We start from the raw sequence: 12680 nt of genomic DNA on the forward strand, positions 1-12680 counted from the left end.
TATTCAAGTATATTCAACTTTTAAAAGTTAAAAAAGAGAGATTTGTAACTACTACTTCTCTCTCTCTCTCTCTCTCTCTCTCTCTCTCTCTCTCTCTCTCTCTCTGTGTGTGTGTGTGTGTGTGTGTGTGTGTGATTGTGGGCATGCCCATGGCATGCGTATGGCCATCAGAAGGTAACCTTTGGAAGTTGGTTTCCCCTCCCACCTTGTGTTAGGTCTTTTGGATGTTTCTGTTTGGCTGGCCTCCCCTGAGTTTCATGGCGGTTCTTCTGTCTGTTTTCCGTCTCCCTGCAGAAGTCCTGGGATTGCAGGTGTGCATGACCATATCTGGCTCTTCACGTGAGCTCCAGAGATCAAATCTGAGTTGTTAAGCTATGCAGCCAGCACCTTTACCTGTGGAATCATCTTGCTCACCCTGTTCTCAACTTCTAACGCCCAAGATACTTTGCTTATCACACAGATCAATAAATGAATTTATATGGCACAAAAAACAACTATGTGCCAGATGTTGGGTGGCTTCTTTTTCTTCAATGTCGTTTCACTGTTACCTTTCCAGGGCTCACTGCAAAGCTGTCCCATAGATATCTGCCAAAGACCCTATGCAAGGCTTGACAGGAATTATTTGTGGAAATTCTTGTTCTCTGTGCTGGATAGTATTATATACATCTGAGGAGGGAACCTCAATTTAAAAAAACCATGCCTCTATAAGGTAGGGCTGTAGGCAAGCCTGTAGTGCATTTTCTTAAGTGATTGACGGGGGAGGGCCCAGACTGAGCCATGCCATCCCTAGGCTCATGGTCCTGGATTCTACGAGGCCAGGAAGCAGCACTCCTCCATGGCATCTGCATCAGGATCCTGCCCTGTGTGAGTTCCTGTCCTGACTTCCTTTGATGATGAACAGTGCTATGGAAGAGTAAGCCAAATAAACCCTTTCCCCTCTAAGTTGCTTTGGTCACTGTGCTTGGTTGCAGCAGTAGAAACCCTGCCTAAGACAGTCCTGGCATCCAACAGCTAGCTATCCATTCTGTTGCTTGAGTTGTAGCACAGCCCCTCTCTGGGGCACAGGCGTTGGTTTCCAAGTCTGCTACTTTTTTTATCTCCTTCTTCCAGGGGCCAAGAATGACACATGTAGTCACAGCTCCAAAGCTCAAAGTTGCCCCCAGTCTCCTCCCTCCATGTACCTCAGTAGCAGGGCCTTTAGAGATCGGGTCTGCATTTACACTGTGTACTTCCTGAGGGAAAGGGTGGAAAATGTTTCCAGTTCTGAACTTTGGTAGTTTATATTTTGCATCTCCTAGTGCATAATGAAGCTCAAATATTTTGGTGGTCAGAGATGTTCAGCTTTTCCATATTCTCACCTTGACGTCCACACAACCCCTCCCCCCCCCGACAACAGATACTTTTCTATACAGATTTGAAATAAAGGTTTCCATCTAGTCAATAAGGAAACATGCCTAAATTCCAATTTTTAATAATGTTCTGGGGATATGCATGTAGGAGCTTACAGGCATGGATGAAGTTTTTACTAACTGGTAGAATGCCTTGGTCATAAGTCAGGGTGCCTACAAATGACCTTGCTGGGTCAGCCTGTCACAGGGAAGACAGAAAGAACAGAGAGCCAGAGGTGCTGGCTCCTGTGGCCACATAACGGCCAATCATCTGTCCTGCACCTGGCACCTCAGTGGTGCCCCATGGCTGCATCCTAAGCCCACAGAGAGAGAGACTTTGCTCTATCCCTTATGGGTGCAGGCAATACCCTCACTCCACCCCTATGAAGAGACTTTGCTGGACACAGGCACCCCTTTCCCTTGGGAGAGGGTCTGTCCCACCCTGTTCTGGAATAAACAACCAGGTCTATGGAGATCAGGCTCCAGTCTCTTTTTCTGTCTCTCTCCATTGCCTAAGAATTCTCACACTAACACATCCCATTCCATCTCTCTCTCTCTCTCTCTCTCTCTCTCTCTCTCTCTCTCTCTCTCTCTCTCTGGTTTCCACATGTCTCTGCTTTGTGAGCACATTGATCTGATCTTGAAAGCCAATAAAAATCTCTGGAGAAAGATCGTTTGCCACTCTACTGGCTCCTCTTTGATCTGTTACTACTTAGGGTCACTAGTTTTAAACACAAACAGTGCAAGTCTGAACTCACCTGAACCTCTCCGAGTGCTTGAGATAGAAAACATAGCCACCCCGTGTTAGCACAGACATCATTTATTAATCCATGAAATGATGAAGCTGACTGTATAGTTCAGGCCCAGTTTGGCTAGAGGCTTATCGCACACTCTTGCCTATCTTTCTCTCTGCTTCTCAGAGCTGCCTCCATTGAGTTAGTTTCTCAGGAAGGCAAATTCTCGTCTCTCAGTGGCGAGACAGCTACAGGCAACTCAGAGCGCCCATGTGCTCTGCTTTTGTAATCATTCAAAACAGATTCTGAATGCTGCGCTCCTAAAACTAATTTAGAAAACTAATTGTGTCTCATAGGCTGTCACCAGATTGCCATTTTGTCATGGATCTCTGGCCAAGTAATGGGCAAGTGGTGTCCTTGGGTGTCTTCACTGAGTAAGACAAAGGCCCAGAGACTGAGAAGGGCAAATGGAAAATGGACAGGCAAGGAAGACGCCGGGCATGGCTTTCAGTAGCAATGTGATAAGGGTGCTTTTCAGTTCTGGTTGACTGGCTGCAGGAGAGTGTTCCTTTGTGAGGTTCCTGTGGAGGGCAGAGCAAAGACAGGTCTGTGGGGGGCAACCCTTTGCAGAGCAGGGATGTTCTGCTCTTGTCTGTCAGGACTCCCATCTCTCATCTCTTCAGAGCACACTGAACACTAAGACCTTGCTGTAGTTTGAATGTTAAAAGTGACTCATGTGTTGCGTTCTTTGCCTCCTTCTGGTGGCATTATTTTTCGAGGCTGTGGAGTCTTCCAGTGGTGGAGCCTTGCTGGAGGAAGTGAGTCACAAGGGGAAGGCCTTGAGATTTGCTATCCTGCCTGATATCTGCTTCTGTAGTGCCTGGTGCTTCTGGTACCAAACACTTCTGGGCTACGATGTTCTGTACGTTTATAAGTCAAGAGAAGCTTTCGTCCTGAACTTTGAGCTTCTGTGATTGGTTTTGGTGACAGCAACAGGAAAAAGTATCCCAAATCCCTTTAGGTAGGGGTTTCAGACAGCCTTCTGCTTTATTTAGGGCTGGATTTGAACTTAGGGTTGTTTTTTCCCCCACGAACTTTTCTGTCTCTCACATCTTCTGTGGTATCGTGGGAAGTGTGGGCCTCAGGCTCTGGTAACACAAATAGGAGCACAAAGTTTAGGCAGTTCCTTTAAAAAGGAGCCAGTAGATTCCTTTGCTCTCTGCTGTTGGATGAGATAACAACAGTGACCAAAAAGAGGCAGACGATAACCGCTGGAGCAGGGGCGCACTTCTTGCTGGAAGCTGTGAAAAACAAAGAAGACACAACTTAGAGATGAGCTCCGTGGCAGAGGCTCAGGGACAGGGCTTCAGTCCTCCCACTTGGGTACCAGAAGCAAGGGGTTCTCTGTGAGTTCAAGACCAGCCAGGGCTACATAGTGAGGCAGTGCATCAGAAGTATGTATGTGTGTATGTATGTGTGTATGTATGTATGTATGTTTGTATCTTTGGATTGAGTCTCACTCTGTAGTCCTGGCTGGTCTGGAACTTGCTATGTAGACAGGTAGCCTCTAACTCACAGAGATCCACCTGCCTCCGCCTCTGCCTTTTGCTTTGAAATACCCAAGTGTAGCATATGGGCGGTTGTGAGCCACCTAATGTGTGCTGGGGACTGAACCGTATTCCTTTGCAGAGCTGCAGTGGCTCTTAACTCCTGAGCCATGCCACCAGCCCCAGCAGCAGAGCATTTTCTTTGGAAACTAGCTCATGTCTTCCCTGCTTCCACATAACACAGCGACTCTCTCATTGAAACCTTTCACACCAGTCATTTATAAAAACCCAAACCCAAACAACTCTCCTCCTGCTGGTGGTGCTGGGTGCTGACTCTGTCTAGGCGCAGCCTGTCCTGGGAGACTTACTCATTGGAGGCGGGCCCTGTTTCTTGTCTGCTTCCTGTTTCCTGTAGCCTCACCCTGAGAAGGTCACAGGGCCTCCCCCACCGGGATGAACTGCATCTCCTCAAGCATGAGCCAAAATACACCCTTTGTCCCTTAAGGAACTGTCATGGTATCAAGAGCAGGAACCCAGGCAGCATCCTCTTAGGTTCCTGACCCAGATCTCAAGTTATTGTGCATATGAGACTAGAGAGAGGCACAGGGAGAGGTTCAGAGGCTTGCTCAGCTGTCTCTGGCATCATCATCATCATCACCATCACCATCACCACCACCATCACCATCATCATCATCATCATCATCACCATCACCATCATCACCACCATCACCACCACCATCACCATCATCATCACCACCATCACCATCACCATCATCACCACCACCATCACCATCATCATCACCACCATCACCATCTCCATCACCATCACCATCACCATCACCTTCACCACCATCACCATCACCATCACCATCATCATCCCTCCACAGCCTTGTCCCTATCTTTATCATCATTTTCACCACTGCCACGAAAGCTAATGTTTGATAGTTATTCTGGATCTGCTTTTAGCCCTTGGCTTTAAAAATGTGTGTATTAATGTTTCTATGTGAGCATGTGTAAACATCTGCACATACATGTGGAGGCCAGAGGCCATTGAGGGTTTTCCTCTATCACTCCCCACCTTATTTTTTGAGACAGTCTCTCCCTGACCCTGGAACTAACTGGCTATAATGGTCGGCCATTCAGGCTGGGATTCCACCTGTCCCCTTCAGTTCTAGGTTGATAGATGTGTGTCACCACACCGGATGTTTTTTAAATGTATTTGCTGGCTTGTGTGTGTGTGTGTGTGTGTGTGTGTGTGTGTGTGTATCAACTTGATACAGCTAGAATCATTAGAACAGAAGGAACCTCAGTTGAGGAAATGCCTCCATGAGATCCAGCTATAGGGCATTTTCTCCTCTAGTGATCAGTGTGGGAGGGCCCAGCCTGCTGTGGGTGGGATCATCCTTGGGCCAGTGGTCCTGGGTTCTATAAGAAACAGGCTTAACAAGCCTTGGGGAGCAGGTTAATTATCAGCACCCCTCCATGGCCTCTGCATCAGCCCCTGTCTGGAAGATCCTGCCCTGTGTGAGTCCTTGTCCTGACTCCCTTTAATAATGAACAGCAACATGGAAGTGTGAGCTGATAAAGCACTTTTCTCCTCAACTGACTTGCTGTTTGTTTCTGGTGTTTGTAGAAGCAATGGGAGCTAGAACCACAACAATCTGGTTGCTGGTGATCCACACTGAGGTGCTCAAGCTTGTGTGACACCTGCCTAACTGGCTCAGCCTTCATTACCAGCACCCTCCAACATCTGTTAACTTACTCAACCCTCCACAAACTTATGGGGTTTGATTTTCCTTGTCTTCATCTCATAATTGATAAAATTGTAGCAGAGGCATGTGAGTGTCACAGGTGTGTGCAGACAGAGGCATGTGAGTGTCACATGTGTGTGCAGACAGAGGCATGTCAGTGTCAGAGGTGTGTGCAGATAGAGGCATGTGAGTGTCACAGGTGTGTACAGACAGAGGTATGTGAGTGTTACAAGTGTGTGCAGACAGAGGCATGTGAGTGTCAGAGGTGTGCAGACAGGCATGTGAGTGTCACAGGTGTGTGCAGACAGAGGCATGTGAGTATCACAGGTGTGTGCAGACAGAGTCAGTGTCACAGATGTGTCCTCCCCGTTTACTCAATGTAACCTTCTCTGGTGCTTGCCTTAACGGCCACATTAATACTACATCAGTCCCACACACCATCTCCTAGCCCCTGGTCTGTCTCAGTTCTATTCTGTGGTAGCCTCCACCTCCTCCCCTGTGGTTCATTTGGTTCTCTCACTCTGGGTTGTCTCACCACACTGAGATGGAAGTCCCCCGAGGGAGGGGTCTCCTCTGAGCCATTCCCCACGGTGAGGCCAGGTCCTTGAGGAAGCTGATGCTTCAGTCTCTGCGACTGGACTGAAAGCGAGTTGTGGCTGGCTGTTGTGTGTTCTGGAGACTGAGCTCAGGCCCTTTGCCAGTACCAACCAGTACATGTTCTTAACTGCTGGGCCATCTCTCCAGGCCCCAAATATGTATTTTTTAATGCCACCCTACCAGGTTAAATTAGCTTTACCTTCCTGTTAATCTTCAGAAGATTTCCCAGGAAAAAGTGGGCACTGGACATGTAGGAGAGCCCCTGTTTCTGTCTCTGTCCTCTCTGTCAGTCCCACTAAAGCACATGTCTATACTGTTAAGCCATTATCCCTCTTTAACTTGCAAAGGCCTTCAGTTTCTTGCTTCTGTTTGAGCAGGTAGGGCACACCTAGGTTCTGTCCCTCATTTCCCCAAGCAGGCATTGCTTCTCTTTCATCAGCAGAGGAAGCAGCTCGGGGCTTCAGGCATCCTCACGGGGCCTCGTTGCTGCCGACCCTCTCTCATGGGAAGCCACAGGCCCAGAGGCTAAGTCCTTCCCCCAAGGCCACAATACCATGGTTTGTCACTGGCAAAGGTCACAGGTAAAACTAAACTACTACAAACAGCTGCCTGTGGATTTTCTAGAAAGCATGCCAAGAATTTTGATGATCTGAAACATTTTGACATAAATCCTTCTTTGTAAATGCAGTGATAAAGAGCAGATTGTGTGTGTGTGTGTGTGTGTGTGTGTGTGTGTGTATGTTTGGCACACATTGTTTTGCTGAAAGAAACCACTTAAAGGAGGAAAACAAATTAACATTAGTTGGCATACTTTGAATCTTTTAAGAAACATGAAAACATGTTACTATGGTAACCAGTATAGGTCATGTGAGGGGCAACAAAATAATTACAGGGGAGATAGGGCAGTGTAGAATAATTTAACTTTTCCTTTTCATATTTCCTCCCTTGAATCTTCTTTTGCTACCAGTTTAAGCTCATGGCTTATTTCTCTATGGTCCAGCTCCTCGGTACTTGTAACCTGGGCAACAATCAAGGCTTATTAAAAATCTATGCTTTCCGGGGCTGGTGAGATGGCTCAGTGGGTAAGAGCACCCGACTACTCTTCCGAAGGTCCAGAGTTCAAATCCCAGCAACCACATGGTGGCTCATAACCATCCGTAACGAGATCTGACGCCCTCTTCTGGAGTGTCTGAAGACAGCTACAGTGTACTTACATATAATAAATAAATAAATCTAAAAAAGAAAATAATAAATCTGTGCTTTCCATAGAATACAGAATATAAAGTCATCAATTTTACTTTTTACGACTTGATTTCTAGTCAAATGTGCTCTGAAAATTGTACATGAAGCATTTCAGAAATGTCACCACTCATAAACTAGCTTGGATCTCCTTCTGAGTAGCAAGATGAAATTTTGTGTCATTTTGGTCCATCCCTAGTGGGCTGCCAATCATCCTTTTGTTCAGCGTTTCCACGCTGTCTATGCTACCCTCCCAGGCCATTCCCTCATGTCTTCTCATCATACACGCATGGTGTTGAGTCACATTATAGCAAGGAGGGGGGTAAGCTACAATAAGATATTGTGGGGTGGGGAGAGTGAACATTTAAAATACTTTTGGCTTATTATAAATTCAGTGGTATCATATATATATATATAGGAAAGAAACATCATATATGTAGAGTTTGGTAGTATCTAGGTTTGCAACCAACTTCTGGGTTGCTGGGACATAGCCCAGTGGATAAGGACCTAATATGGTACCACCGCAGAGGCTCTTCCGTTTTAAAGGTAGAGGAGGGAGGGACATGAAGCAGAAAGTAAACTTAGGTGGTCAGTCCTGTCATGACTGGTGGCAGGTTTCCCTGTTTTCAACTCCCTACTCCTAGCCCACTCAGGAAAAAAAAAAAAAAAAAAACTTCTATAAAGGAAGATTGATTTCTGACTCTTACACGGACAGACCCAATTTAGAGCAAGCTCACCTTTTAGCAGCTGGCAGTTATACGTGCTCATGTTCCCAGCAGACCGCAAGTTTATCAAATCTCCTCTGGGGCTGCCGCTCTTACTTATGACTTCAAATAACTCATAGGGGGGGATCAAGACTTCCTTCCTGAGAGAGAAGTCTTGCACAGAGGCACCCAGACAAGTGAAAATGGTAAACAGGGTTTGGTTTCCAGACACCTGTGTCTCTTCCTCTAGCAGGGAGGCAGAGAGGAACTGGCCGAATCGAATGGTGGAACCCACGTTGGCTCCAATGTTCACACCCTTCATCTTGTGGTATACCTTGTAGCACAGACTGCCGTTCTCTGTCGAGCTGTCTTTCCTCAGCAGCTGGATGGCTGAGGTGAGGTAGTAGTGCAGGTACTTGAAGTGGAATGACTGACTGTACTGCCGAGGAGATCCCGCAGCCCTGATCATGGCCTTGGCCAAGTCAGAGCTCACATTGAGATTCAAGGTGAAAACCAAGATGGCCACAGCATGCACTGGGGTCATGCTCTCCTGGAGGGCCTTTGCCTGGTTCAGCCAGGTTAGGTGGGCTTTTTGCCATGCTCTGGAGTAATACTTATTAGTATCTATTTCCTTTATGAAATAGTCTCCTTGATTTAGCTCCTCCACCACCTGTTTGCTACAGCCTTGGTACTGATCATCAAAGGAATCTGGTGCCAAGTCCACGTCAACCTTAAGAGGAGCCTATGAGAAAAAAGAAACCTTGATTTACATTGTTCAAATCACATGGAAATGAGGTTGCAGATTTTTGTGCCCAACAGTGCTGGCTGGAGTATTTTACACGGAATGCTCAAGCTGTGCCCACTATAATGACTCCATGCTATGCCTACCTGGTCTGGGGTTATTATTGTTCATAAATGGCACAGAAAGCTCCAAGGCTCATCTCCCCAGGGAGGAAGTGTGCTCTACTGTAGAACTCATGGTGTTTCCATTTTTGAGTCTGTTGACAATAGAGCTCTAACCTTCTGGTTTAATTATACTCTCCATTTCCTTCAGTTTCTTCCTCCTCCTATTCTCTCATGCGTGTCATAAAGCATGTTAAGAGCTGGGGGTGGTGGCGCATGCTTATCATCCTTAGAAGGCCGAAACACAAGAGGTGCCGTGAGTCTCAGAGGGCTTGTAAGTTCAAGGCTGGCCCGCATTGCAGTGTGGGACTCTTTCTCAGCCCAACCATACTAAAACTAAAGCAAGCTTATATTCATATATATACTATGAACTGTGCATTTTGCTGTGTGTGTGCATGCACACAGAAGCCAGAGGTTAATGACATAGGTCTTCCTCCATTACTCTCCACTTAACTTTTTTGAGACAAGGTCATGCCCTAAGCCAGGAGCTTCGCAGTTTAGCTGAGAGGTTGGGCTAGTGATCTCTGGAGCTCCAGGATCGGCCCATCTCTGCAACTCTTACTCACTGCCCATGCTAGGGTTCCAGATGTGCATTCCTCCACTCCTGGGTTTTATGTGCACTCTGGGGACCCGAATTCAGGTCCTCACCCTTGTGCATCAAGCACTTTAACCACCAAGCCCTCTTTCCAGCCACCCAATCGTAATCTAGCGTTAGGTTTTCCAAGAGAGACTTCTGTAAATGAAAACCTTCTTGCTGACTTAGATTTTAGGGGAAAAAGGAGGGGAAAAACTAAAGCAAACAAGGAAGCTGCAGTATCACCTTCTTCCTCAATTAGCCCCAGGGGCACACGCACCTCTGAACCTGGTGGCAATTTGGACTAAAAGTAAGTTCTAGAGCCTGTCAGACTTGTCTCTCCACTTACAGGCAGGGCAGGACTGAGACCTCTCAGGTAACAGCTTGTCTTGGCAGAGAAGCACTTATGCCACAAACGTAAGGTTAGCCAGGCTCCAGGGTGGAGAGCAGAGAAGACCCTGTGCATACAGCTGCGTATGCAAAGCTCAAGAAAGCAGCCTTTGGGAGAGCAGAGTGGGGCCTGGGAGCGCCACTCCTCTGAGGTGGGGAGACAGTTGAGCATTGTCTGGAGAGTGCCGAAATGAAGACTTGAACAAAGGTTCCCTGGCTTCTATTGGCTCGTTAGTGAGCACTGTATGCAGTGATGCTTTTCTCATGAGCAGTTCTCACCCAGAGGTAAGATTCTGCCCAAGGTCAGTGTTGTTGGGGGTGGAGCTAGAGAACACACGATTTGGTATTTTAACCGTGTGATTTATGATGACATGCTGTCTAGTTATACACAATCTAGACTCAATTTTTAAGACTGATTGAATGATGTTAACCAGTGCACCAGATTTTAAAACAAGCTTTCATTAATTCAAGCCAAGAATCACATTCTGTCAAATATCAAAATGAACTCTGACACATTTGTAACATGTCGCCAGATCTCAAATATTTCCTGTGTCATCCATTATCATTAGCTTATTTTTAGGCTATAGATATTTAAAATTAGAATACTCCAAATGTGTGCTGTCTGTATAAAGCGGTTTCAAGTTAAGTAGGTTATTCTACAATATTTCTCCTGTGGAAACATTATTTTAATACTTAAAAGAATCAGGAAAATAACTCAATGGCACTCACATCAATTATGCCAGATTTATGACTTACAAAATAATTTAAATTTTTAAGACAATTTTCCCGTCACTCTTCACTAACATTGTTTATTCGTAGATTGCCAGTGGCTAAGTTCTTAGCACTTAGGTGGCCCCCAGGTGAATAGCCTGTTGGTGCATCATTGATCATGAGAGAGCAACTTCTCGATAGCCCTTACCTCAGCGCTCCCCGCCGGTGTCTGCTGGACCCAGACCAGTAGCAGCAGGATGAGCTGCCCTCCTGGAAGCCACAGTGCCATCCTCCTGTCTGTAGCACGTGGTAGACACGTTAGAGCTACTGGTCAGTGGGCGGCTGTGGTGGTTTATGTCAGCAACACTTCTTTGCTCTGAAAGCCTCATCCCAGAATAAACTCCTGTGGCATTTTCTCTTCCAGCCGTGTCGGAGGTTCTGCTCCTGCCGCAACTGTGACTTCTGTTGAATAGCAACAACCGACAGCTTCCTCCAAGGTAGAAGTCTAGCGCCTTTGCAGTGTTGAAGTCTCCGCGAAAAGGCCAGATGTGCGCGGCACAGTCTAAAGAAGGCAAAAACCGTCTCTCTGTCTAGTCGGCATGCAGGGGAATGCCAAGGGTCTGTTCAGGGTCAGGCTGTACAGCTCAGCCTTGGCTTTCCCAGAATGACAAGAAAAGGCATGCTCCAGGAGTACTTGGGGCCAAGTTCCATTATCTACAGCCCCAGGCTTTCACTGTGAGCCTGGGCAGTGGCATGTGCAGCCCAGCTGGGGAGATGCGATCTTAAGGTGGACCTGTGTCAGGCTCATCTGGCGCTGCTGATAGCCCTGCCCGATGATTGCCCTCCGCAAGCAGCACAGGCTTTTAACGTTGTGTGTTCTTTGCTGCCTCTCCACAGTGTGTTTGAAACATCTCCATCGGGGGGGGGGGGGCAGGGAGGAGGGGAGAGGGTGTGCTGTTGGAGTCACAGCTTTGAATATTTACTTCTTTTGAGAGCTTCAGGTTTCCTATCTATTGTATTCTGTGATGAGTCCCGCAGGCAGGAGTTAAGTCCGACCTTCCACTGTTAACCACATTTCCTGCTCAAGTCTGGCTGTCCTTCCACTACCCCCGACCTTTCAGAGTCTGCTGGCTCACACACATTGTTTATGTTCCCTACCTCTTATCTAACTGTGACAAGAAACCAAATTCCGTTCTTGGGAATTGAGGTCCTGCTTTCTTTTTACCATGTTAAATATTGGTCTGTCTGAAGTCTCCGAAGTCATAGAAGCATAAAAGAAGGAACACTAATTATCTGAAACTATTGCTTGGAGAAAGCCACTATTTTGGCTTTATACCCACCACCCACATGCTCACAACACACAGAGCAGAAGTGAAATCACAAGGCTTTGTATACTGTTTCCCATTAACATTTTATTTATTTATTTTTCGCTCACACGTGTGTGTGTGTGTGTGTGTGTGTGTGTATGTATGTATGTGTGTGTGCTTGTGTGTATATGTCTGTGTGTGTATAGGTGGAGCTCACAGGTTTGGTAAATGGATTGCGAAGCCCGGTGTCTGCTTCCCTGCACTGGGACTGCAGGTGTGTGCTGTGTTTATTCTGTTGTTGTTGTTCTGCCTTATGAGTTCTTGTGAGCAGTATGGCCAGTGCCTTCCCAGCAGAGCCGTCTGTCTGTCCAGCCCTAGTGATTAATTTTTCAAGGGATTTTTTTTTCAAGATAGGGTCTCGTATATCTGAGGCTGGTTTTGAACTCACTATGGAACTGAGGCTGACACTCAATCTTTGATCCTCTGCCTCTACCTCCTGGGTACTGTAATAGCAGGGGTAAGCCATCATAACTTGTTTCTATGGTACTGGGGGTCAGACTGCCAGGCCTTTGTGCTAGACAAGCACTCTACCAATGCAGCTGCATCAGCAGACAAGACAATTACATTTTACTATTGTACTGGCTGGTTTTGTGTCAACTTGACACAGGCTGGAGTTATCACAGAGAAAGGAGCTTCCCTTGGGGAAATGCCCCCAATGAGATCCAGCTGTAAGGCATTTTCTCAATTAGTGATCAAGGAGGGAGGTCCCCTTGTGGGTGGTGCCATCTCTGGGCTGGTAGTCTTGGGTTCTATAAGAGATCAGGCTGAGCAAGCC

At 46.8% G+C, this 12680-nt stretch overlaps 1 protein-coding gene across 1 annotated transcript; it reads right to left on the reverse strand.

Annotated features, from left to right (window-relative positions):
• Window positions 1-2192: 2192 nt before the first annotated feature.
• On the reverse strand, window positions 2193-11371 carry Art4 (ADP-ribosyltransferase 4 (Dombrock blood group)). The gene is made up of 3 exons (XM_021191697.2): window positions 10747-11371; window positions 7994-8702; window positions 2193-3423 (listed from the first exon to the last, which is right to left on the reverse strand). Exons 1-3 carry the CDS (start codon window positions 10825-10827, stop codon window positions 3311-3313), a joined length of 903 nt encoding a protein of 300 aa, XP_021047356.1. The 5' UTR covers window positions 10828-11371; the 3' UTR covers window positions 2193-3310.
• Between the last annotated feature and the right edge of the window lie 1309 nt (window positions 11372-12680).

This window comes from Mus pahari, chromosome 2, assembly GCF_900095145.1.
Source record: "Mus pahari chromosome 2, PAHARI_EIJ_v1.1, whole genome shotgun sequence".
NCBI classification, from domain to species: domain Eukaryota; kingdom Metazoa; phylum Chordata; class Mammalia; order Rodentia; family Muridae; genus Mus; species Mus pahari.

Coding starts and splice junctions, on each gene's coding strand:
- Art4 (XM_021191697.2), bottom strand. CDS start 10,827: ATGGCACTGTGGCTTCCAGGAGGGCAGCTCATCCTGCTGCTACTGGTC. Junction 8,703..10,746: donor CACCGGCGGGGAGCGCTGAG/GTAAGGGCTATC, acceptor TTTTTCTCATAG/GCTCCTCTTAAGGTTGACGT. Junction 3,424..7,993: donor TAACTGCCAGCTGCTAAAAG/GTGAGCTTGCTC, acceptor TGTTTTTCACAG/CTTCCAGCAAGAAGTGCGCC.